The 27,233-nt window shown below is 42.6% G+C and overlaps 1 protein-coding gene across 1 annotated transcript; it reads right to left on the bottom strand.

The window, feature by feature from the left end:
* Positions 1–465: 465 nt before the first annotated feature.
* CTSC (cathepsin C) lies at positions 466–18,287 on the bottom strand. The gene is made up of 7 exons (XM_061457929.1): positions 18,063–18,287; positions 16,526–16,671; positions 8,729–8,895; positions 8,167–8,322; positions 6,150–6,265; positions 2,338–2,469; positions 466–1,593 (listed from the first exon to the last, which is right to left on the bottom strand). Exons 1-7 carry the CDS (start codon positions 18,226–18,228, stop codon positions 1,091–1,093), a joined length of 1,386 nt encoding a protein of 461 aa, XP_061313913.1. The 5' UTR covers positions 18,229–18,287; the 3' UTR covers positions 466–1,090.
* Positions 18,288–27,233: the final 8,946 nt, after the last annotated feature.

The raw sequence follows: 27,233 nt of genomic DNA, 5'->3' as shown, positions 1-27,233 counted from the left end.
GGTCATCTACCCATGAAGCTGGGACTCTCATCTTTACTCACCATTTATTCATATGAAGATCAGCAAAGACCAGCCTTGCATTAATCAAGTACTGTGCTGCAGCTGACATTCATCTAGCAAAAAATTATTTATCCAAGTGCTGCAATTCCACCCTCTATTTTTCTACCTTGTGCATTTGAAAGAAACAAGGCAACATGTTAAGAGAAAACTTACACAGGATTAGTGGGGAATTAGCCAATTTACTCAATGAACTGTCCCACCTCTACAGCAAGGACTACCAGACTCCTGGACAACTTGCTTGATAGTGCCTGCTGTGAGAATCCTGGTCTCCCCTGGATGATTGCTTGTTCCTCTCCCCTCTCATCCTCCTTCCCCACCACTTTAGGTCCTGCTAAAGTAAAATCTTCTTAACAGGAAGTTCAAAACTGAAGACAGGTCACTGAAAGAACCAACTGCTTCCACAAGTACAAGCTCCTCTAGGAGTGGGGTAATTTTTATTGAACTCTGAGATGATCAACTGGAAAGCACAGCAATAAAATCCAGAACTGGAACATTCAGTAACAGCCTGAAATGTAGAATTGATTTTCATTGCCATAAGGGTTTGACATGCAGTTTTTGCAAGACACTTAAAGCTTTAAAATCTCCTTTTAATCAGTGTAATTGCCCATTCCCTCCCCAAAACACAGGTTCTAAATTGCAGTGATTTCCTGATTTTTGAGAAGTAAGGCACTACAATGTCCTTTCAAAGTAGTTAGCGATTATCACAGCAGATGCTTCCCTCTGAGCTCTGAAGTTCAAGACTGACCAAGGAAGAAAACACAACCGGTGACTGAAGATGTATATCCAGTGATGAACTATGACCACTGTTACCAAAACAGTCGCTGCATTCTAGGTGATCTACTGTCAGACTTAAGAGGAAGCCGTGAGTGCACAGAGCAGAGCTTACAGTGTTCATCCTCTCACCTAGGAAAACTGTCTGCTCTAGTCCTGAAAACACCATTAAAGCTCCCCTGCTCCAGTAAGGAGCCAGATTTTAACCACAGTTCCTATCAATCAGTATACTCTTACGACTGGGGACAAGGCACTGCATTTATAATTTTGCAATAGGAGTTGCAGCCACTGCAATGCTTTCAATTGCACATTCATCAGTGCCACGGCGGATTCTGAAGTAACCATCTTCTCCCCATGAGGTGCCCCAGCTGTTCTTAACAATCCAGAACTTCTCACCACTTCCTGGCTCTGTACCATAGCCCACCAGCAAGACAGCATGATTGGTCAATTCAAAAGGATTGAAGCGATCCTGAAGCCCAGTGTGATGGTAGATCCCCTCTTTATAAAGCATGAAATCATTATAAACCTCAAAGGCAACAGCCATTGGCCCATGCAGAACAAGCTCAAGTTTCATCAGGGCTTCATTGCATCCTCCATAGAAACCACCAACATAGTGGTACTCAGACGTGTAGTAGTGGTAACAGCTGCGCTTGAAAGTGCAAGGAGAATCTTGGGCCGTGTAAGGGAAGCAGTCCTCTTCCACCACACCAAAGTCTTGGACGTACTTGCCAGCAATGAGGTATGGGAAGCCACCATCGCAACCTAAACAGAAACATATCTGCTTAGTCCCTTGGACAGTTATTTGAGGTGGAAGACTCTCCTACTGGGATTTTCTGGAGTACTTTTAGAAACAGTATTAAACACAAACTGCATTTTTCATTCCATTAATATTCCCTTTAGCTATAGCTAGCTTTCTGAAACACACAAGACAAAATTCACATCAGTGGGACCTATACCAGAAACACTGATGTATGGACCACCTTCTTATACAACTGCTCCTGGCATTCCCCATCAGGAAGAGCACTTAGCTATGTGCAGTAAAACGACCTGTCCTAACACAGGTACTGTCCTTTAGAAAGCTTTAGACATTGCTTTTGCTCATCTCCTCCACCCTATATGCTCCTCCTCCCCCTGAATATGGCTTGGGAGAACATTTAGTTCCACTCTTCCCACGTATGAATTGCAACTTAGCTGTATTTTAATCCTACTCCTTAGATACTTCTCACCTCCCAAGTAGATCTACCTATAATCCAGTAACATTCTCAGCATGAGACCACCTACTCCTGGTACAATCCCATCCCTACAGTAAAGGTGGGCTGACAACTCTGGAATATTTTCTGCATATATTTTCTTTAATATTGTAAACGATTTTAAAATATTTATGAAAAAAAACCCACCAAAACCTAAATCATGGATGATGGGGAAGGCAGAGAAGTTTTTAATACTCAGTCTCCTTCCGCAGCACTCACTACTGAAAGTTGTCTTTGTATACACCAGTGTACTTACCCTGAGAATACTGGCTGCAAGACACAACCTGCTGTGGACTAAAGATCGGTTTCTGAGTGTTGTTTGTGAGGATACGTACTCTTGCTTCCAGCATGCCCATGGAGGAAAATGCGTAACAGCTACCACAGGCACCTGAGGATGAAAAAAACCATGAAGAGCAGTCAGTAACATAAACAAGTCAAGTCACCTGCATTCAGCTACAACTATTGTTAGAGTCCTCTCAAAAGCGTCAAAATGTACCAGACAGTGATTGGACGTTGAACACTGATAGAAAAAAACCCCAAAACTAAAAACAAACACCACCAATCCCCCTCTCAAACCTCAAATACACATTTAGCTTTTAAGCATGCAATTCAAAAGTCTTTTTAGTAACAGCTTCTGAAGGAACACTGAGCTTATTCAAGAATCACTGAACTCCTCTGGACTCGCTCCAACAGCTCCATGCGCTTTTTGTGTTGCTGCCTCCAGAGCTGAATGCAGGACTGTCAGTGGGGTCTTACAAGAGTAAAGTAGAGGGGGAGAATCCCCTCCCTTGACCTGCTGCTCCCACTGCTGGTGATGCAGCCCAGGACATAGCTGGTTTCTGGGCTGCAGGTGCACACTGCTGGGTGATGGGGAGCTTCTTGTCAACCAACACCCCCAAGTCCTTCTCCTCAGGGCTGCTCTCAAATTCAGTCTCTGCCCAGCCTGTAGTTGTGCTTGGGATTGCCCCGACCCAGATACAGACCCTTGCGCTTGGACTTGTTGAACTTCATGAGGTTAGCACTGGCCCACCTCCCAGGCATGTCAAGGTCCCTCTGAATGGCAGCAATAGACAACGTACTGCTCTACAGTGTTTTCCAGTAACATCATTTAAGAGCTATGATATTCCTTCAGAACGAACCAATGGGGACCACATTAGCAGGGCTGAAAAGGCTCATAAACTACTGCCTTAAACTGTAAGGCTTTATGGAGCACATATGCTAAGGCTTTTAGATTATTTCTACATAACAATGCATCTATTACTGCAATTTCCAGTTGAAAAAAATATTCCACTTCTGTAGCTACTCCCAAAATAACCAACTTCTGGAAGTCAAGTGGTACAAACAGCAGCCTTGATACAGAGGATTCATCCAAGGTCCCCTTACCTCCCAAGGATATGTACACTGGCTTTGCAGAAATTTCCCTTCTGTTTCCTGTCAGAGTTAAGTCTCTTAGTACTGGGTCTAGTTTTAGGCCTCTTCACTTCCTAGAAGCTTCCTATAACGTACTATAAACCTTTGGTAGTGGAATGACAAGCATGACAGGGAACAACAATTACTTGGATGAGATCCTATTTTATCTACTGATTGTCACCAAGGTGCCGGATTTCCTTTTGCTTCCTGACAGTAGGAAAGTAAAATATTGCAGAGCTATGAAAATGAGGGAGGCTTGAGGAACAAAACAAAATACTTTCTCCTGAACTGTGTAGGTGTATAAAAGCAGAGCTATTACAAAAGCAAGACTTCATCAAATTGCACCTTCACTCAGTTAGACATGTCTTTGAAGAGAAGGGGCAAAATCAGCCTGAAAATGAATGCTCTTTGCCCAGCAGGGCAAACCGAAGCAGTGAAAGGTGCCTCCCACTCATTGTACAGTCACAGCATCCAAGAAGGGCCACTCTGCAAAACATTTTGTTGCATCTTGTGTGCAAAAATGTAAAAAAATAGTTAACATAATCATTTCAGTCTGTAGTCTGTTGGGGTGGTTGCTACGTTTCTTTCCTGCTACCAAAGCCCTATTTGCAAGGCCTACAGCATCACAACCACACTCTATCAGCAACATCAGCACAGCTGCAAGAGTAGTTGTTTTTCTGAGACCTCCCACAAATTGTCTTCCAGAGACAATTAAAGCTTAAGCCCTATTAGATTCCACCGCAAAGGGCTGTTAGATTATGAGCAGTAAGAAGGACCACAGCACATCTAGCGAACAATCAGCTGACAAGGCTTTTCTCCTACTTTGATCTGCAGAAAAAGCTTGCAGAAAAGCCAGCAAGAAATTGGAACTGCACTCTGAGGCTAACAATATCTGTAGCTTCCCTTCTTCTCCCACCTGTAAAGTTGATAACAAGTAACAACCAGGCTATCTTCAAAGATGACATATCTTGGCTTGAAGATGCAGTTACTGCTCTATAAACAACTTGAGAACTCAATCTTTTACTTTCTTGACTACATGAAATGCTACCAGGGATGTTAACATGCTGGCAGTTAAGTATTACAGTCCAAGACAACTGCAGTTGCATGAAGCCCAGCATGTCTCAAGGTATTCTACACAGAATGCACATTTCCCTTTTAATTCTTGTCCACTTCAGATACTGCATTTGTTTCTTCTCAGGTAAAGAGCATTTGACTCTATGATAACCTGTGAAGTCATGATCTTGAAATTCAAACAATTCTCTCTGCATGTGCCAGAAAATTTGCATCTTACTGCTTGCAGCCTTCTCCCCTATGGTATTTTCTAATTAGCCACCTAATAACCCTAATAATATACAACTAAGTCCTTCTAATACTATCATTTTAATGACGTATTGATATCCAATGCCTCAGAAAAATCATACAAGCTACCATAACCAAGACTTAATTTGTATGTCAGCAGTATTTTGCACAAGGTCATCTGCAGGGCTTTTTCCCCCTTGAAAGCCTGAAAGCTAAAATTCTAATTGAATGGAGAAGAATGCATATTTCACAGACATTTAACATACTCAGCATGGATTCTCAGATTACAGGAAAAGTGTAGGCAGCTTTATTATTGGAAGCAACAGACTACTTCTCATTTAGAGAAATTTTCAAGCAATACAAGAGAGAAAGGGCAAGTTTGGGACAGAGTGTTCACCTTCCTGGAAGGTAAAAGTGCCCTTGGAATATTCAGCTTACACCAGGAGAAAGTACAGAACTTGCACCTGCATAGGTCTGTATCATTCCCTGTTACCATCTTTCAGTGATGCCGTGTGTCAGCTTTAGAGTTAGAACTCAGAGGCCTTCCTAAGCTGCTTCTGCTACCAGTATTTGGCAGAACCACCAAGCCATAAATGAGGGACCTGTGATTTAAGTCATCCCTTCCCCTCAAAGTTGCAGCCAAACAGGTACCAACAGATGCAAGTTTATTTGGCAGTGGTGGAGCAGGGAAGGGGCACATTGAGTCCACTCCTGGCCTCCAGTATGTAATCATCTAATTCAGATATCCTACACCACAGTGCTGTAAAAGCAATCCCTATAAACATACATCAGAATGCTACCCTTTTAAGTCTACTTTAAGTTAAATACTTCACTATCACAGGGACAAATATATGCTTTTACAAATATTCTATATTTATCAGTGTCTACACTTTTCATAGTGCATGTGCAAGTAGCCATTCAATTCTTGAAGTTACCGTGGTGATAAGATTTAGAAGCAGTATAAACAATTTCACAGGCTTATTCATGAAAACTGCATCATAATTTGCCATCAGCAGTAATTAAGGAAAGAATTAAGTGTACATCAGTTCTGTCAGCATGCAGAAAACCATGACTGAGACTGCTTGGACAAAACAGCTGTCTTTACGCAGGGCACTGTGGTAATCGCCTTTCACTCCACATCAAGAGACACTGCTGAGTGGATAATCCAGTACCACCACCAATTTTGGCACAGTGTTGTCAGCCAGGATTCCACACAGTTTCCACAGATTATTTGTAGTTAAAGGTGTAATCTGTCAACTGCAAGACACTAGACAAAACCCGCCTGTTAACAGCAAATTACAAAGTACAGCAAAGGATCTGTAGAGCATTTCATTCAGAGTTTTGGTATTTTGTTTTTACCTTGATTCCGAACAGGACTGACATAATTGACACCATTCACATTTCTCCAGTCCCAGGATTCTGGCAAGATTGAAACTTTTTTGAGTAACTCGGGTGTTAGAGGTGCAGGCTTTGGTCTAAAGAAAAGAAAATGCTTCTATCACACTCTGGTCAAAGAATCAGTCGCATAACGCTCAGTTGTCATCTTCTGGCTGCTACTAGTTGCACTTCACGCTTAGTGAAGTGCAATTTGAAACAGACTTCATCTGAGTGGGTGTCAATCTCAAGAGATTAGTTTCAGCAGGATGCAAGACCTACTCAAATCCTTCCCTGAGGGAACTACATTATGACTATCCACAAGCCACTGAGGTCAAATGCTTCTGAAGCAATCTGAAGTGCTGAGGTGACTTTCAACAACTATAACAAGACAGCTCTGCAACAGCTATTTTATACCTCTGCCATCACAAGTTATCTGACTTCAGAAGGTACTGTGCCTTGGCAGCATGCACTGACAGCAGCCACAGACTGTTTAATTGCAGACACAGACACATCAACACTTCAATAACTGCAGTCCCACTTACCCTGGAGACTTCCCTGGAGCAAGTTTTTACTGTGACTATTGAAGTACTAATGTTACTCATCCTCACCTACTACTTGCAGCCAAGTGAAGCTTATATACCGGATGCCAAAGAGGGACTGTCCATCAGGGACTGTAGTGATAGGACAAGGGGTAATGGGTTCAAACTTAAACAGGGTAGATTCAGGTTGGATATAAGGAAGAAGTTCTTTACTGTGAGAGTGGTGAGGCGCTGGAACAGGCTGCCCAAGGAGGTCGCAAATGCCCCATCCCTGGCAGTATTCAGTGCCAGGTTGGACAGAGCCTTGAGCAACCTGATCTAGTGGAAGGTGTTCCTGCCCATAGCAAATGGGTTGGAACTAGGTGATCTTAAGGTCCTTTCCAACCCAAACTATTTTATAATTCTATGATATATCAGGAAACCAAGAGCTTTCACATAACCTGATGCTTGTCCCATAAATCATGCCATTCACAAACATCAGACACTGGAGTCCGTTCTGAAAGCATGAGAGGGCCAACAAAATGCTGTCGTGGCACTGCATGGTTCAAAAGATGTTCTGAACAGATTACTGTATTTAAGACCAACTACAAGGTTAATCCTGAGTTTATGATGAAGCCATGATAATCTGCATAATACTCCCAAGCAAATCAGAAGTTTTACTGTATACTAGGACCTTCCACAAAAAATTGCCAGTTTGGACAAAGTAGCACTCCTACCCACAGCAGTATCATGAAGCAACAGTACAAAGAAGGTGGAAGAAGCAACAGTACAAAGAAGGTAAAACAGCTGTAAAGAAGAGATCTTCACATCAAAGAACTCAATTTCTCAAATTAGTGTACAGGATCATGCATCTATCCCCATCACCACCCTCTGCCATGTGATCTGCAAGACCCTGAAGGCACTCTCAGGGCTACTTCGTGGTTCTTCATGAGACAGTCTACTCCTGTTAGAAGACCTTGGTAGCAGACATAGCAAATGATCAAAGTAACCAAGGGAATACCTTCAGAAAATCTTGAGTAGCCATGTTTAATAGCAGAATGCTGTTCACTGCTTTTTAACTGCAGTTATGAACTAGCAGAATCAGGAAGACAGTCAACCAGAAACTCCTGACTATGGCAAGCAGCTGATAGGTAGACAGGAGAGTGAGATGACAACTTGAGACTGTCTTCACTTCTTCCATGTACATATGAATTCAGCAGTGGATTACTGGGCAAGATTAAAGGGTAGATGACCCTGTTTGTCTCAACTGCTTGAGAAATCTCAACTGCTTGAGAAACAGGTGCTCAGAATAATCATTCAAATGAAGACATGCTGGCACTCCATGAAAATGAGCTGAAAAGTCTTGAAACTTGACTAAACAGCTGAAATACAAGCCAAAACACAGCTAGGAAAAGCCAGGATAAACTTAAGCAGATTCTCTGCAGCAGCAGGGTTTATGGCAAAACAAAAGACCTTAGTACCTTGGAGCTCTGGAATAGACACCTCCAGCTCTTCTAGTTAGGTCTTCCAGGGAAAAGTGTTCATACTCCTTGTATCTTGCTGCTCTCCAGGACTTCTGCTGAGCATTAATAGCATTTACGAAGTCAAAGTTGTGCACAAAAGGTCTGCTTGAAAGTCTGCAAACAAAAACAAACAAAACAGTAAGAAAAGACTGGGATTGAAAGGTAATTGTGTTCTCTAAACTGAATATGGAGAACTCTTTAAAACTGGAAGAGTACGTACTGGTAAAACATGCAATTGTTTGATCAAGGATATTTCAGACAGACTAACTAGAATGGTACAATCATCATCTTAAGACATACCAGATTTTTAATTGGGCTTTGCCACAGACTGAAGGTAAAACTGAGTGATGTGATGGGCATACCCTCCTCTATTTTTGTGCATTCAGGTTTATTCCCAGCACTATCGCTGGCATTAACTTTGCCCTCAGTAACAGAATTGGTCCATATGGTTTTAGCTGAAACCTGAAGCACACACAGTTACCAAGCATTTTATTCCAAAGGTCACTTATCTCTTGCTTACCTTCTCCTGGGTTTCTGGAGAGGTAGCTCGTTTATGTGAACATCTGAGGGAGATGAAGAAATCTTCTGTCCAGTGAAACAAGCCCAGTTGTGGCCAAGTACATCATGTACCCATCCTGGCAGAGTCTCATTGCAGTAGCTGGTTACATTCTGTCCTTCCTTTTTGTACTGCAACGAGAAGAGGTTATGTTTGTGTCCAGTAGATGAATTTGCTGGAATAGCAGTAATGCCCAGTCACTGAGCTGCGTCTTGCCTGTGTTTCAGAGCAAGTGGCCAAATACCTCTAAAGAGGTTGAGCAGATGAAAGAAACTGATCTTTATCAAACAGGTTCTGACTTGCACTTTTTGCAATAAGCACACATTAGTATCAATATTAACTGAATAACTGTGCTGTTTTGCCTAGAAAGTAACTGAACCCAAATGTAGAAGACAGATTTGTGACTTATCATCATGGAAAAAAGACAAGGAATTATCTGCTAGATAGCAATTTATAACAACTTGCATTTTTTTTTTTCCTCCAAGAGATCTTTCTTTCTTTTTCTAGAGTTTAAATTTACTGCCTTTTGTTTTTTTAAGATACAGACAGATAGAGAAGAGATTCAGAGCAGCCCTGCAGAGAAGGACTTGAGGTGTTGGTTGATGAGAAAATGAACATGAGCCAGCAATGTGCGCTCACAGCCCAGAAAGCCAACCATATCCTGGGCTGCAACAAAAGGAGGGTGACCAGCAGGTCAAAGGAGGTGATCCTGCCCCTCTGCTCTGCTCTCGTGAGACCTCACTTGAGTATTGTGTGCAGTTCTGGTGTCCTCAACATAAAAAGGACATGGAACTGTTGGAACAAGTCCAGAGAAGGGCCACGAGGATGATCAGGGGACTGGAGCACCTCCTGTATGAAGACAGGCTGAGGAAGTTGGGGCTGTCCAGCCTGGAGAAGAGAAGGCTGCGTGGAGACCTCATAGCAGCCTTCCAGTATGTGAAGGGGGGCTATAGGGATGCTGGGGAGGGACTATTCATTAGGGACTGTAGTGACAGGACAAGGGGTAACGGGTTAAAACTTAAACAGGGGAAGTTTAGATTGGATATAAGGAGGAAATTCTTTAAGGGTGGTGAGGCACTGGAATGGAAGTTGTGAATGCTCCACCCCTCGCGTGTTCAAGGCCAGGCTGGACAAAGCCTTGGGTGACACAGTTTAGTGGGAAGTGTGTCTCCCCAGGACAGGGGCGTTTGAACTAGATGATCTTAAGGTCCTTTCCAACCCTTACTATTCTATGATTCTATAACCTGAACAGTATCCACACCATTTGGGCAACTTTCAAAAAAGTGAATTTAGCAAGTTCCTTACACTGTTCTTTCAGTTCAAATATATCAGCAAAATTAGGAAGGAGGTGAGGGGGCAGTCAGTGGCAACGCTTCAAGATAAACGAGATATAGTCTGTGTAGAAACACAAAATTAAACAGCCTACCTTTTTGTAGGCTGGCAGACTGTAAACTGCTACTGAACCGGCTTTAAAAAGGGGACATGTGAGACTTTAAGACCATAGCCTACCAACTGGATAAAGGGAATTTGAACTCCAAAAGCCATTTTCCACTAGGAAATGAAAATACGCCCATAAGGTCGCAATTTGCTTCTCCCTCCTCCCTGGTCCAGCTGATGGACAACTGCTGCAGGCATTTCCTCTGCTGACTTAAGAAGATGGGTTTAATTTTTAACTTAATAAAAGACCACTGCAGCCATGTCCCATGCGATAATTTCATCAGCCAATGATCTCATCTGCAGCATTAAGTAAACTCCATCCAGTGATCTGACCAATCTGGAACAGCTCCTGTAGAAAGGCACCCAAACTGTATTCACAGTTCAAATTCTGAGGTTTGAAAACAGTAAGCTTTAATGCTATTTCAAATGCATATTCTTCAAGTCTGACAACTCATGTGACTTCACCTAATACCAGAATTTAGCCAAGCAACAACAGCATTAACCTTAAAAGCCTTCATGTACCTAAATTTCAAGGCTTGCTTTTAGATACCTTAAGTAAGCTTTTTAGTCAAGTTTTTCCTGTGTTAGTCATCATGACACAATCAAATTACATGTTCAATTCTAGTCCTGGTAAAAAAATTAATTGTTTAATGCTGTCTTTAAAATTTTACAGAACCCTGAGAGGAAAGCAAGTATAAAAGCAAGTATGAAGACTTTATTGGACACAACATTTTAACAGGGATTCGGCAGTACTACACAACATAGGCTGCCATCCTCTTTTACATCTGTTGTTCTCAATTTAAGCCATGTTCAGGCAATAATCCAACTTGAGTTCCAGGAGGCAGGACTAACCCATACATTAAGCCTGGTGGAAAGACAGCTCATCTGCCATCAAATTTACAAATGTGCCTGTGCATTTTCATATGGGATGGACATTCTTAATTAGGACAGAACTGCAGACTTGCAGATGCCCTACTGCACAAAATACAGATGATGGTATTACCAGAACAAACAACTGCATCTTGCTACCCAACATAAAATGCAGACAAATACCAACTACAAATACACTTTCTTTCCTCTAGGGAACATTCTGCAGTTCAGACATTTAGGCTTTCAGATCTACACTTCAGGGATGCAGCAGCTGCATATGGCCACTTAACCAAATTCAACTAAGATACTGGTTATGTCAGAACAACAGTCCTTGTTTTTAACCAAATTTGGCAAGTTGGGGAAGAGAGGAAAAAAGGTGACAAAGATGTCACCAAGTCACTCTGGAAAAGATTAGTAACTTGGGGAGTAGAATATTCTATAATCTCTTTCTTTTTGCTGAAGTAATGCTAATGTTTTATGACAGACTTCTTTTCTTTACAGGAGGACTTCTCAAAAGTTAGAAATACTACCACTTAGATTAATGGACAATGAGAATCTTACAAGACCATCTCCCTTGGACTTCTCAAAAGTCAGAAATACTACCACTTAGATTGATGGACAAACAGTGAGAGTCTTACAAGACTGTCTCCCTTAAAAGTGGTAGTCTTAACATTAAATACCAGAAAGATACCAAGTAATTGAAACAAGTTAGCCTAAACTTTCCTTTCAGCCTGGCTCTAGCTTTGCTGTTGCTATTTCTTTTACATCCCTTGGGGGGACACCACCACCACCATCCCACCCCCCACCAATCTTTAAAGCTTGATATCTTGCACAGCCCTAGAGAATCCTTCTATCATCCAGAAGAAGCACATGCTCAAGATTCTGCCAAGAGTCAGTACACTAACTTCATATCAAGTTCAGTATAGGGATGTTTCAGCACACATTAAATAAGAAACAAGAGCATTCCCATAAAACAAACAAGTTATCTTGTGCCGCAAACAAACACCAGGCAGAGTAACTACAACTTGTGAGAAGCACAAAGCAAGAACACAGTAGGATGCCACATTTAACTTGGCAAGCCTCGAGGGACAAGCGCAACAGTTAAAACAGTTACAGCATCTTTACTTAAGCTATTATAGCAAACTGAGGAAAACATACATCGATAAGCTCACCCAATTCACTCCCTTGGTGTGGAAAGTCATTTCCCCACCATTCCCAAATGAAACAATAACTTGTAAAGGCAGTGCGTCCCTAAAGAAATTTTAGTAGGTGTCTGTTTAATAAGCCAGAGGAACAAAGGGCTATTAAAAACCCACCAAAATATGCATCACCATCTCTGTGCTTATAGCCAACACAGCTCTAATAAAGCCACCATTTAGCCAAGCCATTCTTGTTAGTAATCAATAGCTTCATTCTTTAATATTAAGCAAAAATACACGGGAGGTTCAATTAGCATGAGTTGCACTTCTGTGCTTGGAACACATGATGTACTGTATTTGCTTGAATACTGCTGTTCATTTTGCCTAGCAACTCCATCCTCTCTGTTGAACGGCAGAATATGAGGAAGGAGTTAAAGCACCACCGCAGGTAAATCAGGATGCTTTATCTGCCCTGTCACCCTTAAAATTTAAGAGTGGTCTTTAAGCAATTCATACTTTCCTGACAAGCCCGAACCCACAGCCATGGAAGATGAGGTACATGGCTTTCTGTATTATGGCTGCACCACCATCACAAACTGCTCCATGAACCAAAATGTTACTCCACAATCAAGCAGTAACTCCAGAACAGTGTTCACATTGTAAGGTTATTTTAGAGTGAAACTAAGTTGTTTTACCAAATAGTAAAACAATAACAAATTACTCCCTATTAAACATACCAGTTCTACACCTTCTTGCTGTAAAGCAAGAGACTGCCAGCAAAGATAATTCTTCCTTTCCATGAATTCCAAAAAGACTTTGTCTAATGACTTTCTACATTCTGAACAGCCATCAAGGCTAAGAAATAGTCTAAAATTGCTTTTATGCTTTCCTCTTGCTGCATTTCAAGAGAGGAAGGCCCCTGCCAATTAGTATTCTATTCTATTCCAAGGACTTCTTGATTACAACCAGTGCTAAGCAATACCTACCCTATTTTACTCCAAGGGCTTCTTAATTATGACCACCAATAAGCAAATGAAGTCTGCTGCGCTTATTTTCTTTCAGGTAAAATGGTAGGAGCATTTTAAACAACAGGCAAACACTCTCCAAAAACTTCTGAAGCATGTATTGTTCTGAATATGTTACTTGTCCCCTACAAAATTTACAGTAAAAGATGATGGGATAGGTCCTAAGAGAGCACTAACTGCATCTGGTATAAGAAAATGCATTTTTAGCTAGATCTTTTGTATTTCTATTTCATATGTAATGCAATATTTACTGGATTGAAAGTAAACAGATATACATCTAAATATGTCATAGGGTCAAGCAGTTCACTAGGAACCATTTTTTTGCCCCAGGTCCCCACTAGCAATTGTGAAATAAGTTTTGCCGAATATCGGTAAGGCAAGTTCTTGCCTAACAAAGTCAACCGGTCCACTTGCTGTCAGCAGCAGAAGATACATTTATTAAATGCTGTGGTATTTCCTCATGCTTCTTGGATATTATACTTGCATCTTGGTATTTTGTTGTTTCCTTTATCGCAGCAAAATTATAGAGAGGCTAACTGAATGGGGCTCTAATCCTCTCTATGATATCTAAGGAAAGGCAGCTTTAATTTAAGCGTGTCTTGCTAATGGATTCCCTACTAGTGACCAACGAGCCAAACAAGTTCGCTATTTCTCAATACCAAAAGTGACTGCAAAACTACTCATTGATTTGTCTACAAAAGCTAAGACACAGTCATGACCATGAAATGCAATTAATTGGGCATTGCTGCTTCTCAGGTGGATACACATTTATTGTTTTGAGCAGCAAGTTGGATCAGATGATATCCAGAAGTTCCTTCCAGCCTAAATTATAACCAAAACTTTATAGAATATTATTTAAGAGTACTCTTGCAAATCAATGCATATACATTTTCATAAACACAGACTAATATACCAGATCAGCGATTATTAGTCACTTGACATAGTGCTCATCTTCCAGGAATGTATTTCACATGGTACTGATAGCAGGAGCAAAGCCTTCAGTGACTCTCAACTGTCTTAAAGTTGGTGCCCTACAGATCCATTTACATTCCAGAGCAGGCCACTTACTGTTTCTGATTAAATTCTTCACATTTAAGAATTAGTTTGACAATCAACACTTATCTCAAGTGCTTACCATGGCAAATCTGGATTCAGTGCAAAATACCAATCTAAGGATTCCTAGTCCGCTAGCTCAACTACATTCTCCTCAGATGAGTGCACAAAGGCCAGCAATGATTGCTGAATTCCACCTGCCAGAGAAGACACCTCAAGCCTGAGCTCATGCACCACTGTCCTCAGGGAGCCAGGAATTCCTACCACTTCTGATGCAGGCCCTCCCACTGCAGGGAAGCTCTCAGAGGTGTCCCTGCCTGGGAAGCTTCAGAGTAATTCCGTCTGGAGTACCCTTCAATGCTGTAGCTTTTGCTGTATCACCTGCCAAATTTATGAGGTGCACATGACAGCAATTTAGCATCACTACCTTATACAGATGAGAAAATGTCTATTGGGTATTTCTCCATCACATTTTGCTCTTGCTCAAGTATAAGACACAGGATTTTACACCAAAGCTTCGTATTTTAACAAGTTTTAGTTGTGAATGCTGTAGTTTTGTCAGATAGGTAATTCTGTTTATAGCAGATCGTATAATGCCACATTTGGGTTTATTCTTAAAACAGTACTGATGACACAGGGATGTTTTAGCTATTGCTGAGCAGAGCTTACAGAGAGTCAAGGCTTTTTCTGCTCCTCATACCACCCCACCAGCAAGTGGGCTGGGAGAGCAGAAGGAGCTGGGAGGGGTCCCAGCTGACCACAGGGATATTCCACATCATATGATGTAAGCTCAGCAATAAAAGCTGAGGGAAGGAGAAAGTGGGGACAGTCAAAATTATGACATCTGTCTTCCTAAGTAAGAGCTATGCATAATGAAGCCCTGATTTCCTGGAGATGACTGAACATCTGCCTGCTGGTGGTAAGTAGTGAATGAATTCCTTATTTTGCTTTGCCTGCATGTGCAGCTTTTGCTTTACCTATTAAAGTACTTTTATCTCAACCCTGAAGTTTTCATACTTCTACACTTCCCCATCCCACTGTGAAGGGAATAAGTGAGTGGCTGCGTGGCACTTAGTTGCCTACTGGGATTGACCCAGAACAAACAGCATGTAAACAATTCCACCATTAGTCCTGTAAAACAACCTACACAGTCCTTTCCCTTAACTTAAGTGAGCTCAAATCAGTATGAACTAAGTTGCAATTAAACTGGAGCCTCATACATCATTTTTATTCAGTAAGGATTACAGTTCTGGAAGAGTGATCACTCACTTTTGTTAACATCTGAAAACACTGACTTGAAAATACCTGCTGTGAAATAAACCATTTACAGTGGCTCCCAGGAAGACAATTTAAAGCAAAAGTCATTTCTTTACCCTACTTACTACTAGCCAATGTTCAGGGATTTCATGCTTGGGCAAGGCCTGGGTGATTAGTAGCAGCTCATCTGAAGCCAGACACAAGATAGTACGTCCTGAAACAACATGTTCACTGCTTCTGCCTAGGACTGCACTCACCAACTGAGCAGTCTTGCTCCACAAAATGTCTGTCTCTCAGGTAGCAAAGTCATCCTGCAGAGATTGCTTCAAGCCACCCATCACAGCAGCACCAGAGCACTCCTCAGCAAGTGGGTTTTCCCCTGCCTATCACTTGCCTGTCAGCACTGTTTTCAGCTTGACCTGAAGTCATTAACAGGGACTGGAGATAACAGCATTGCTTCAAAAGAACAAGGAGCAGAAAGGCAGCAGAAGGGTTCCTTAGATATTAAAGTAGCATTCTGGAATAAAATTTAAAGATATTAGAAATCCTCCAGCAAGGAGAGCAGATGGCCTTTCTAAAGTTTCCATGCATCTGAGAACACCTTTAAGGAAGGAGAAAAGCAGTGATGTTTGCTATTTCACTTGGCTCTGCAGTGTCAGGAAGAAAACTGATTTAAAAAAAAAAACAAGTCCAGGCTACCAAGAGAGTTAGTTTCATGAAGGCCTTCAATTGCTTTAAGCATGCCCAGAAGGGAACGCATCAGCATCTGTAACAGTTTTCAGACAATACCTCTCCCCTCCCTCTGCTCCCTACACTGCCACTGATGAAAGTCCTTTATCTGGTAATCCAGGCAAACCTTAGAGCCAAAGACAACCAAGCATCCCAACTGCCCCATGGTGGCACTCAGGGACTAAGGCGAAGCCTAACTACAGACCATTTTAGCAACAGTCAGTGATGCAGAACACTACAGGTTAACTCACCTTAAAAAATGCAAACCACTTGTAGTCATTTAACACCATTTCAAAGCCTTGATTGTAAATCAGAGTGAAGAAACCATAGTTGCCCAGACTATCCTGAGCCACATCTAACTTCTGAAAGTTCACAAGCACCTTTCTTTCCACAGGCCCTGCAAGAAATACAAGCATTACTGCATGATTACTGCATGGAAGAGACAAAAATTAAAAATCACTACATCGCAGCATTTACTTTATTCCAAGACAGATGTTAAAACACACTTGTAGAACAGTCTTCTGCAAAAAAGACATCAGGAAAACACACTTCAGGGACTTCATGTATCTGCCAATGGGTATATATACTCATTTTTGCCACTGCTAGACAGTATTTGTACATTTAATTATCAGCACTGAACAACTGTTACTGGGAAACATCAGCTTATTCAAACATAACTTGCTATACAGCTACACACGACTCATACTCTGTGTCACTCATACACTGCGTCTCCTCCTAAACATCTGGGATGAAGTATCAACCACCCCATTCTCTTTCACACCAGTGACCTCCACTGCTCTCACTGAACCTGCCCCATCTGATCAAAGAGCAGATGATGCAGAAAAATCATAAAATCAACCAGGTTGGAAAAGGCAACTTTAGGATGATCAAGTCCAACCATTACCCCAGCACTGCCTAGGCCACCACTAACCCATGGCACTGAGGGCCACATCTAAGCGGTTTTTGAACACTTCTAGGGACAGTGACTCCACCACTGCTCCGAGTAGCCTGTTCCAACGCCTGAGCACCCTGTGAAGAAATCTTCCCTAATACCCACCCTAAACCTCCCCTGGCTTCAGCTTGAGGCCGTTTCCTCTTGGCCTACCCCTCATTACTTGGGAGCAGAGACCGACCCCACCTCACTACAACCTCCTGTCAGGTAGTTACAGAAAGCGATCAGGTCTCCCCTGAGCCTTCTCTTCTCCAGACTAAAGCCCCCAGGTCCCTCAGCCATTCCTCATGAGTTTTGTCCTCCCAAATAAAAAGTATCTATTATTTTTTAAGTAACACCGACACACAAAGATTAAGTAGCAATTCCCCACCGCTATTATCCCCTCAAAAGAAGTGGTATTTCTATTTCCAAGCTCCCACAAGCTCTCACAGCCGGCCCCGGCCAGATGTCATGAACAACCTCACTCTGCCCCTGGAACAGCCGCTTCCAGGAAGGGCTGCGGGTGCCTGTGGGCTGCGAGGAAGAAGTGAACGTGAGGTGCTCATGAAGAGGCCTCAAACCAAACAAAACCCCCAAAACTGAAGCGGGAAAGTAACAGCGCTGCCCGCTGCGGTCACCCAGAGCCGGGGACCCCTCCACGGACACCAGCACTACCGCGGGGTGCGCGGGGCCGCTACGGCCGAGACACGAACCCGCTTCTCCGCTGCCCGTTTCGGTTCTAAGGCCGCACCCCCGCATTGGGGCACACACCCCCCACCACCCCCCGAGGCCGTGCCAACCCCGGCACCCCGCGGGCCATGCGGAAGGGGAACGGGGCACGGCCGCCGCGGTCTCACCCGCCTGCGAGCAGTTGCCGTGGCGGCCGCCGCCCCGCCACACACGCAGCTCCCAGGCGCCCAGCAGGTCGGCGAAGGAGCAGTTGGCCGGCGTGTCGGCCCGCAGCGCCGCGGGCAGCACCGCCAGCAGCACCAGCCCCGAGGCCCATAGCGCCCGCCCCACCATGGCGCTACTCCCACCGCCCTCCGCCGCCGAAATGGGCCCAGCCGCCGCGGCCACGCCGCCAAGCCCGGTCCTGCCGTCCTGGGGCGGGCCCGGGCCCAGGGGCGGGGAGGCGACGGGGCGGGGCCGGGCCAGGCCTCCACGCTGCCACTGCGGAGGGCCTGGGTTGGGCGGAAGGTTGAGGGGGATGGAGGGAAGGCCGAGGGGTGTGAGTGTCCTTGTGTCCCGGCTGCGGCAGTGGAGGGTGGTGTGTCCTCTGAGGGCCATGGCAAGGTGATGGGCCCTCACCCACCTCGCAAGGATATCACCGAATGATTTGGGTTGGAAGGGACCTTAAAGCTCATCCAGTTCCACCCCGCTGCCACTGGCAGGGACACCTTCCACTAGAGCAGCTTGCTCCAAGCCCCTGTGTCCAACCTGGCCTTGAACACTGCCAGGGATGGGGCAGCCACAGCGTCTGTGGGCACCCTGTGCCAGCGCCTTAGCACCCTCACAGGGAAGAACTTTAATCTAAATCTTCAGTTTAGAATAGACATTCTTTCAGTTTAAAGCCATCCCCACTTGTCCTGTCACTACCTGCCCTTGAAAAAGCCCCTCTCCAGATTTCTTGTAGCCTTTTTAGGCACTGGAGCTGCTCTAAGGTCTCCCCAGACCCTTCTCCAGGCTGAACAAGCCCAGCTCTCTCAGCCTGTCTTCATAGGAGGGATGCACCAGCCCTCTGATCATTATGTCTTCCTCCCTAAAGGGTGTCCTCCCCAGAGAATGTCATTCCCAGAGATCATCCTCCTCCACAAAAGGTATCCTCCTCACTGGAAGACACCCTGAACCCCAACAGATGTCCTCTTCAAAGGAAGTCCTTCTCCCTAAAGGGCAGCTTCTTCCCAAAGCCCATCTCCCTCCCAGAGAGCGTCCTTCTCCCCACAGGACAGCCTCCTGCCCAGTTCCCCTGCCCTGCTACCCAACCTTAGGCTTCCACACTCAGAGAAGTCCCCTGCAACGAGGAGCAGGCCGGTGGGGCCGGTCCCCAGTGTTACATCAGGCCTCCCGTCCACCGCGGGTTTAGTGGCACAAAGTGACTCAAAGTTTCCACAGCAGTATGTCACAGCCATGAAAACATGCAGCATCAGTCCTACACGGGGCATAGACCCCAAAAACTTGCATCCCCATTGAGACCCTTTGTACACAGCAGCACTCAGCAAAAAGTGCAGAAGATTCCCCCAGGAGGTGGAAACTGTAGTGACATGAAAGTCTTGCACCCCCAACAACCCAACTGTTTGCAGGGGATGGGTGTTGTCAGAGGGTAGAGATGTCTCCACTGAACCGTGAGCCTCTGAGTGCAGCTCAGCGGATGGCTGGGTGTGCAGGGAAGTGGAGCTTGTTCCACTGTCTCTCTAGATTCAAAATGTGCATGCTTTCACATCCCCAAAGTTATATATGGAATCATATATAGGTTTACTAGTGCGTAAATATACCCTTGTTTAAAGACGAGTTGTACAAAGAATAACCCCTTTCAGCGGAACAAAAAACGCATATGTGTTGGACAATAGTGTTGGCCTTTTTTTAATGCAGTTTATATGGATTAAAAAACAGAAGTTTAGTTTTGTCTTGGTTTTGTCTGTTTGTTTGCTTTCCCAAAGGCATCTACGTCTTTTGTCCTACACATGCATGTGCTTTGCCATTCCTGATCAAGCCTCTCTAGTGAAATGTGGTTGCACAGCATCATTCCCTCTCCTTTCTTTATCAATGACATTTATTTCTTTGCCTCCACACTTCCTGAAAGCAAGCCAAAAGGTCCCAGTGACCTTAGGAAAAAATGCATGTTGCAGTTCTTCATGTTTTATATGCAGGAGCAGATGAGGTCTGTGGTATCTTTGTCTTGTCCCCATGACGTTGACTGGGTGACCCTGCTTCTTTGCATTTTACTGTGCTTCAAACCTCAATTTTCAGTTTCAATTTGTAGCAACTGCAGACTGTCGTTGTGCAAAACACACAGGTTTCTCTTTAATTGCCTCACAGTCACAAGAGATTATTGCAAATAGAGGTGTATTTTACGTAAGGGGGTTATAAAATCATTGCTGAGACCAGGCGTAGGTGATTTGGGTTGAGTTTGCCCTTTCTGAGATAACTCAGATTCTGCTTTTTAGCTGTAGTTTGTTTTACCTGGTTTGAGCAAGGTACAAAATCCCTTGTCTCCAATAATGAGTCAATTAGTTCCATGGAAAAAAACCCTCCCTGGTTCACAAGCTCGTCTGTGTGTCTGAGACACATGGGCTATCATTTGTGCTTGGTGACAGACTTGTCTTTTATCATTACTCAGGTAAGCTGTTATCTGCTTTCTTGAAGCCAAAATGTTATCTAATCTCTTATAAGACCTCCCTAAGCCATGTTTTATCAGTGTTTGACAAAGCTGCTGAGACTGTTGGCAAATTCATGCAATGATGAGCCAAGTCAATGTGTTGGTTTGTTGTCCCCAAGGGGAATGGTTGGGCTAGTAACCTCCTGATAGCTGTAGTGTGCACTCCACTCTTTTGTAAGGTAATTGAAATCACTATCATGGGAGTGTGTGTGTGTGGTGGTGGTGGGGGAACACCCTCAAAATCAAAAGTAAAAATCCTCCAGAAAGTGAATAGCTTTCTGCTGAAACCAGGACACTGGGTTAGTCAGTTGAATCAGCTCAACAAAGGATCCAGCATCAGTTGCCTGGGGTAGAGGGAGATTTTCCTTTGGTGACAACAGATGTGAAGATAAGCTCACCACATGTTGAATGCTTATGACCAGAGTTTTGGCAAATAACAACAAATAAAGCTTTTATTTGTAGCCTATCCCAATCCTGGCCGCTTTGACCTGTCACTGCCTGTACAAATAGAAGTGGTGTGTGACAGTATGGTGATGTGAGGCTGAAAATAAACTTGGGGGAAAAAAAAACCCAGGGATGATTGTTATTCAGTCAGGCCAGTATGGGAGCTAACCATGACCTGGGTGGTAATGAGCGAGGTAAAGGAAAGAACACAAAGATTATGTGCCTGGAGTGCCTCACAAAAAAAAGCTAATTTTAGGGAAAACGAAACTAAAAAAAATAATCCTTGTACACAAGAGCTATTCACTTATTTCAGCTGTAACTGTCTGATGCAAAAATTGTCTCCTTACAAACCCTGCTGGACTTTTATCAATGCACCATCACCCCTACTGCTGCTGAAGCTATTAGCGCAGTATAATGGGACTAATTTTAAAAAACACAGAACCTAAACATAACTGAGGACTGCCTTTTCCTTTCCCTCTTTTGGAAAGGTGCAAAAATGTGAGCATTTTTGTGGTCCTGAAATGAATTCCTCACAGAGAGAATTGTTGCTGTTCTGCAGATGGCTCTCTGCAAGAGCAATGCCCTAATTACATACCTTTAGAAAGTGGAGAGCTGTACTCAGACTTATTTTTCAGAGCATTAATTCATACATTATTGCTATAAAATTTGACCATTTTTTTTTTACTGCAGGGTAGTTAAGCCAGCTTAGAACTATGTGCTTTTATGCATGATTGAACTTACCCTGTTTACTTCACAGTGAAACTACAGAGCCTTGCTCCTGGAGGTTTTTAGGAGGGGGTAGCTAATACATATTTATTTGTTGCCCTATAAATTTGGGTTGTTTCTGAAGAAGACACTATATGGAACAACTCATATAGTTGATAGCAATTATGGAGACTAATTTTGTGACAGAATGAGCAGGGTAGTTTCTCAAGTGTGTGTACAGCTTGATGTACAGCACTTTGCCTGGGACATCTAAACTGATGATTCAAGCTTGTAGCTGTCTAGGAAAGAACTGTTATTTTTCAGAAAGTTAGTTTTGGTTTGGGGGAATTTATTATTAATTATTATAAATTTATTATTTATTCCAGTGCAGGAATAGCAATAAGTAAAAAGCATAAATAGTAATAAACAAAAGCAATGTGAAAGACTTTTATTTAAATTATTATTTTTGGAAATCACCAGTGTTATTTCCTCACATTCTTTCAGTATTATCATTTTTGTCATTTCCTCTAGTGAGGAAAAAGGTAGTTGTCTAAAATTCTACCACTGTCAAAAACCTAAATATTAATAAGCATAGAAATAATAAATAGTATTTAATAATCATAGAAATAATAAATAGTATTAGGGTGGGATTTAAGCACAGTCTAAGCCTGTCATTTAATGATCTGGTGGGCTCTCTGACTGGGAGCATCATTCCTTCCAGGAACACTAACACACTTGTCTGCTGTACAGACAACATAGTGAGATGCACTGGGAAAATGATACAGCTGAATAAAAAACCTGCAAAAAAAAGGGCAGGGGAAAAAGGGAATGGGAAGATATCTTTAATTCAGATCAATTCACCAAGCTGGGCTTCAGCATGTCTTCAAGCCAGTTGAGTTGTTCCACCTGGAGGAACATCTTGCTGAAGCACAGGGCTGGGAATAGCTGGAGGTAGGAGGAAAGAAATCTTGTTCACTGCAATTGCTTCTGAAGTACCCAAATTGTAGAAGGACATTGGTGGAGGCTGATTTTTTTCCTAACGCATGCTGCAAGTGTGGAATTCATAGTGGAATCCAATCCCATAAGTCAAATATAAATATCACCTTTCAGTTACTTTGCCTCGCTTTTGTTCACTGATGACTTATTTTTTCTGCCAACTTTTCTGAAAGATGATACACAGAATGCTTGGCTGCGCAGCCTGTGTGTGTACAAACATAAATCCCTTGTTCCTGGAAAAACATGTCTTAATTTAAATGGTGTTGAATTCGCAGTCCTATTTAGAAAGTTAGGAAATTTGGGTGGATGCTTCCTGGAAACTATTACTTTTGTGATTGTTATGACTATTAAAATAACAATGCTAATTCCATGTTAAGGCACTATTAAAATATCCAGCTAATGTTCCAATTGGAGCAGAATAACATGAAATATTGCTGTAATTAAAAGCAGCATGAAAATCCCATTAACTTCAAAACTGCCAGGAGCTCCAGAAGTTTTAATATAGGGAAACTTGACTTTAAAATCTTATTTATGGCAGGTACTTAAATCTGTAGAATATTACAACCTCAAGGAATCAAGGAGCTGTCGCTTGGATGATTTGGTCCAGTCTGGTCTGGTTACCCCCAGAAAGATACAACTGAGCAGCAGTATTTCTATGTACTGCTGCCTGCAGACCACAAGATACCTTCTAGTCCTATATCAGGTATGTTCCTATTTGAGAAAGAATGAAAGACCAAAGGATATTTGCAATTACAAATGAAGTGAATGAATTTGAAATGAAATTGCAAAGGATATTTGCAATTACAAGTGCTTGGTGGACATCCTTTCTATTCTTACTACCTATAACTCAGCTAAAGTCCTGCCTAGTTTTAAAATGGGGCTGTATAGGCTGCATATGCATGTATGGTGTGACCTCAAAGCGAAATGCCTTTTAAACTCTGTGTGTACCAAGGAACCATGTGCATACACCAAATATTCATCCATCCTTTTGCATCCTGAGTTTTGAAAACAAACACTGGATGCTTTTTCTTTTCTAATCTTATTTCTTCACTTGTTGCTCCAAGCTGCCTTGTGGATTATAAACGTGAGGCATTTTAAAGTGTGTCAGGAGCTTGTCAGTTTGTAGCACTCTTTCTGGAATGCTGCCAACACAAAACGTTCCATTTTTCCATCAAACTTAACAGTTGGCAGGCAAGAAAAATTTGTTTTCTCCCAGAGATCTTTCCATAATTACCTTCCTGTTTATCACCAACTTCAGTCTCTAATTGATTTTTAATCCTTCAACACCAAGGCCACAAAAAATTGAGTCTGTCGTGAACTCCTTCTCTTTCACCTTGTTTTACATATGAAATTAAAATGCTTTTTATCTGATGCTGTTACCCAGCTCTTTTGAGACAGGCTTTGGTCCAAATAGCAGATTTTCCAAGTGTCCTTTGGTTATCTCCATTTAAATGAGATAAAGAAGTTTATTATCAGCTCTGCCATTGCATCTGGGCAATTATGAAATGCAGGACACAGCACTGCTGGCTATTAATGCAATGGGAGGTGACACCAGAGATGAGGACATGTGTAACCTGAAGCCAAATGACTGCTGGCAGAGCAGGAGATGGGCACATACCGGCCAGGTCAGAATTCAGTTTGGAAATCAGAAGGCAGCTCCTAACCTGGAAGCAGATGTATTATCCCAAAGAAGATGGGAAAACTGTTAGTGCCCTTAGGGTGGAGGAAAGTAAAGGATTGCAGGGTGCCTGTTTGCCACAGCCCAGTCTGAGCTCAGTGACCCGGAGGCACATCTCCAGTACTACAGTTCTGGAATAATAAGTAGGCATATATATAAAGAGTATTAAAAGCACTTTGAGGAGCCTAATTTAGACTCTTGTTTTGAATTGCTCTTTGATGGAGCCTCTTTCTTTCTGTTCCCACTGTTTCCCACAGTGGGAACCTAAAGAGTCACACTAACATATGTCACCAGGTTTAAAATTGCCTGTTTTCTGAATGATGCTAAACTAAGAAAATAACAACACTAGGTTGTTCATTTCCGTTACTCAATAGCTGATCATTTTCTATCTTTAAAGAGACCAGAGTTCCTCTTCAGATAAAATCTTAACTGAGTTACTGTTGGCTTTAATAGGATAAATCAAGTATCAGAAGCTGCTGCTTCTGTTTTTAATCTATAAAGCCACTGAATTAGTTGTTTTGAGTCTGTCTCATCTTTAAACATGAAATTTAGCTATGAATACATTTGAGAAACTTGCAGCAAGCCGTTCATTCATTTTTCTTAGAAGAAAAAAGGAAGTGTTCCTGTAATTTTCCAAAATAGTGTTGACAAAAATGTTAAGAAGTCCAAGATGCTTAAAAAGAATGTGCACCTATTTTGAGATGCCTTAGAACATACTAATACACAATTTTTTTTGGAACATCAGCACACAAATACAGATTTTGGACATCATCTGCATGAATAGGGATGCTTTCACTTCTTTTAAATGTAAAATTTCAAGAATGAGTTGTATGGCATGCATTGTATGGCAGGAGAAAACTAATAGGAGGCAAAGGTGCTTTGCTCTGACACAAGTTATCATAAACACATAATAGACTAGCACAAAAAGCCTGTCTGTTAAAATCAACAGTGTTAATTACATGGGGGAGGAGCAGGCAGCAATGAAGCAGAGGAGGTTCCAAGGGTCCAAATCTGAGCCTGTTTTCTAACGTATGTCAAGTGCAAGCCAGTACAATGTCAAAAACAGAGGGATGTGAAACGGACCCTCAGTTATCTGTAGTGCAGCAGATATGTCTTAATCATTGCAAAACAGATGTACCACCCACACTGAACTAGACTTCTGCCTTTTTTGCATTCACTGTTTTAGAAACAAAGGCAAAATGGGGTTTTTTACATGTAATTTTCTGCCAGGAGTTGGGGTCACATGTCACAGCACTGACTAAGCTTTAAACATTATAGAGCTACCATCTCTAATTTTTCTTCCTCTTTTGCCCAGTGTATTTTCCTGGTGGTTTTTTGCATGGGTTTTTTTGGTTTATTTTTTTTTTTCCATTTTTCTGTTCTCATTTCTCCCTTTCTCATTTCCGCTGTGATTCTCCTCAGCTTGTTCCCTATTGCAAGCAATTTTTACTTTATTGCAAGTAATATCAAACCTATTACAGAGCTGCAGCACTCGCTTGCATTAACCTTAGGATTGCTTCACACCACTGAGTAAGAAGCTGAGAGGTGGTTTCTCACTATGGTTTTCTTTGTACTCCCCATCTATTGTCTCTAGTTATTGTCTTGTCTAGCACATGGGTAATCATAGGGAGACAGAGCACAAGGGTTAGGAGTTGTCTTTTTAATTTGTTTTCACAAGAAACCTACCCCAATAAAGTCCTACAACTCCTATGCAATGTTGCACTATACATGCACCATAAACAGATGCATTTGGCTTATTGGATAACTTCCTGTAAGTTTGCATATGCTAAAGCAGGAAAAAGAGGCTTCTGTGAGACTGAAAATACACGTTTTCCCCAGCCCTGCAAACCTGATTGTTTTCAAAGTGATAACATTCCTGTGCTGATCCACATTCAATAGAGACTTTGCATGGCATCACAAGCCCATGAGTTTCTGCACATAGGTTTACACAGTGTCCTTTGCAGATGGGTGCAATGATGCTCTCATAGGGAGGTTACATTTGTTTCCACTGTCCCTAGGTTCAAACCAGCAGTGTTGAGATGGGAGGAGAGGAATGAGGCCTGCAGCACTGAGACACACCTGGTACATTGTCTTTGTATGCAGCCTCCATTTTACACGAGTATAAACAGATGCATGAAGCTGCAATCAGGAGATGGGTCTGGCCCATTTATTTAAGAGTATAAATCCGTTTTCTCACCCTGCCTCACAGTACATGGACACTTTGCATGACAATTTACAAATGCAGAACACATTCATGCAATCCCAAAGTACTTAACATGACAGAAACCCAGGAAAGCCACTGCAGAGAACATCTTCCAGACTGGCATCAAATATTACTTGATTCATAGTTACCCAAAATGTAGTCTGGGTAAGTCGAGGTTGAGCTGAAATACAGTGGCTGGTAGTTGTCAGAAGAGAGCAGAGACGTGTGATCAGCACAAATGCCTCTGTTTTCTGGAGTGCCCTATCAGTCTCCTGAGATTATCTTGTGTGTGCTGCTTTGCTTTTTGGCTGCCCTAAGGCCTTGGGGTGGAGGGGACATTGTAAGGTATATACTGCCAGCATTTAATATGTGACAGTGGGTGCTAACAGCTTTGTGTGTTTGAGAAAGGAAAGGTTAAACCTCCATGTGATATGGTTGTAAAAGGAAGAAAGAAACTCCAGCTGAGAGGTTTGTACTAAGATTAGCAGTGTCTGCAGCTGGGAACCTGTAGCAGTTTTGCAAGCACCACCCAGATCTCCCCCTCAGGAGCAATACTGCTGCTACAGGGTTGTCCTCTCCTGTTCACAGAAGAGGCAAAGTGCAGTCTCTGCTCTCAACTCTTCAAA

The sequence above is a fragment of the Pezoporus flaviventris genome, unplaced genomic scaffold (assembly GCF_033815535.1).
Source record: "Pezoporus flaviventris isolate CSIRO_AGI_PZ_B2104156 unplaced genomic scaffold, CSIRO_AGI_Pfla_v1 ptg000025l, whole genome shotgun sequence".
Taxonomy (NCBI): Eukaryota; Metazoa; Chordata; class Aves; order Psittaciformes; family Psittacidae; genus Pezoporus; species Pezoporus flaviventris.
This window is presented reverse-complemented; position numbering and strand designations above follow the sequence as displayed.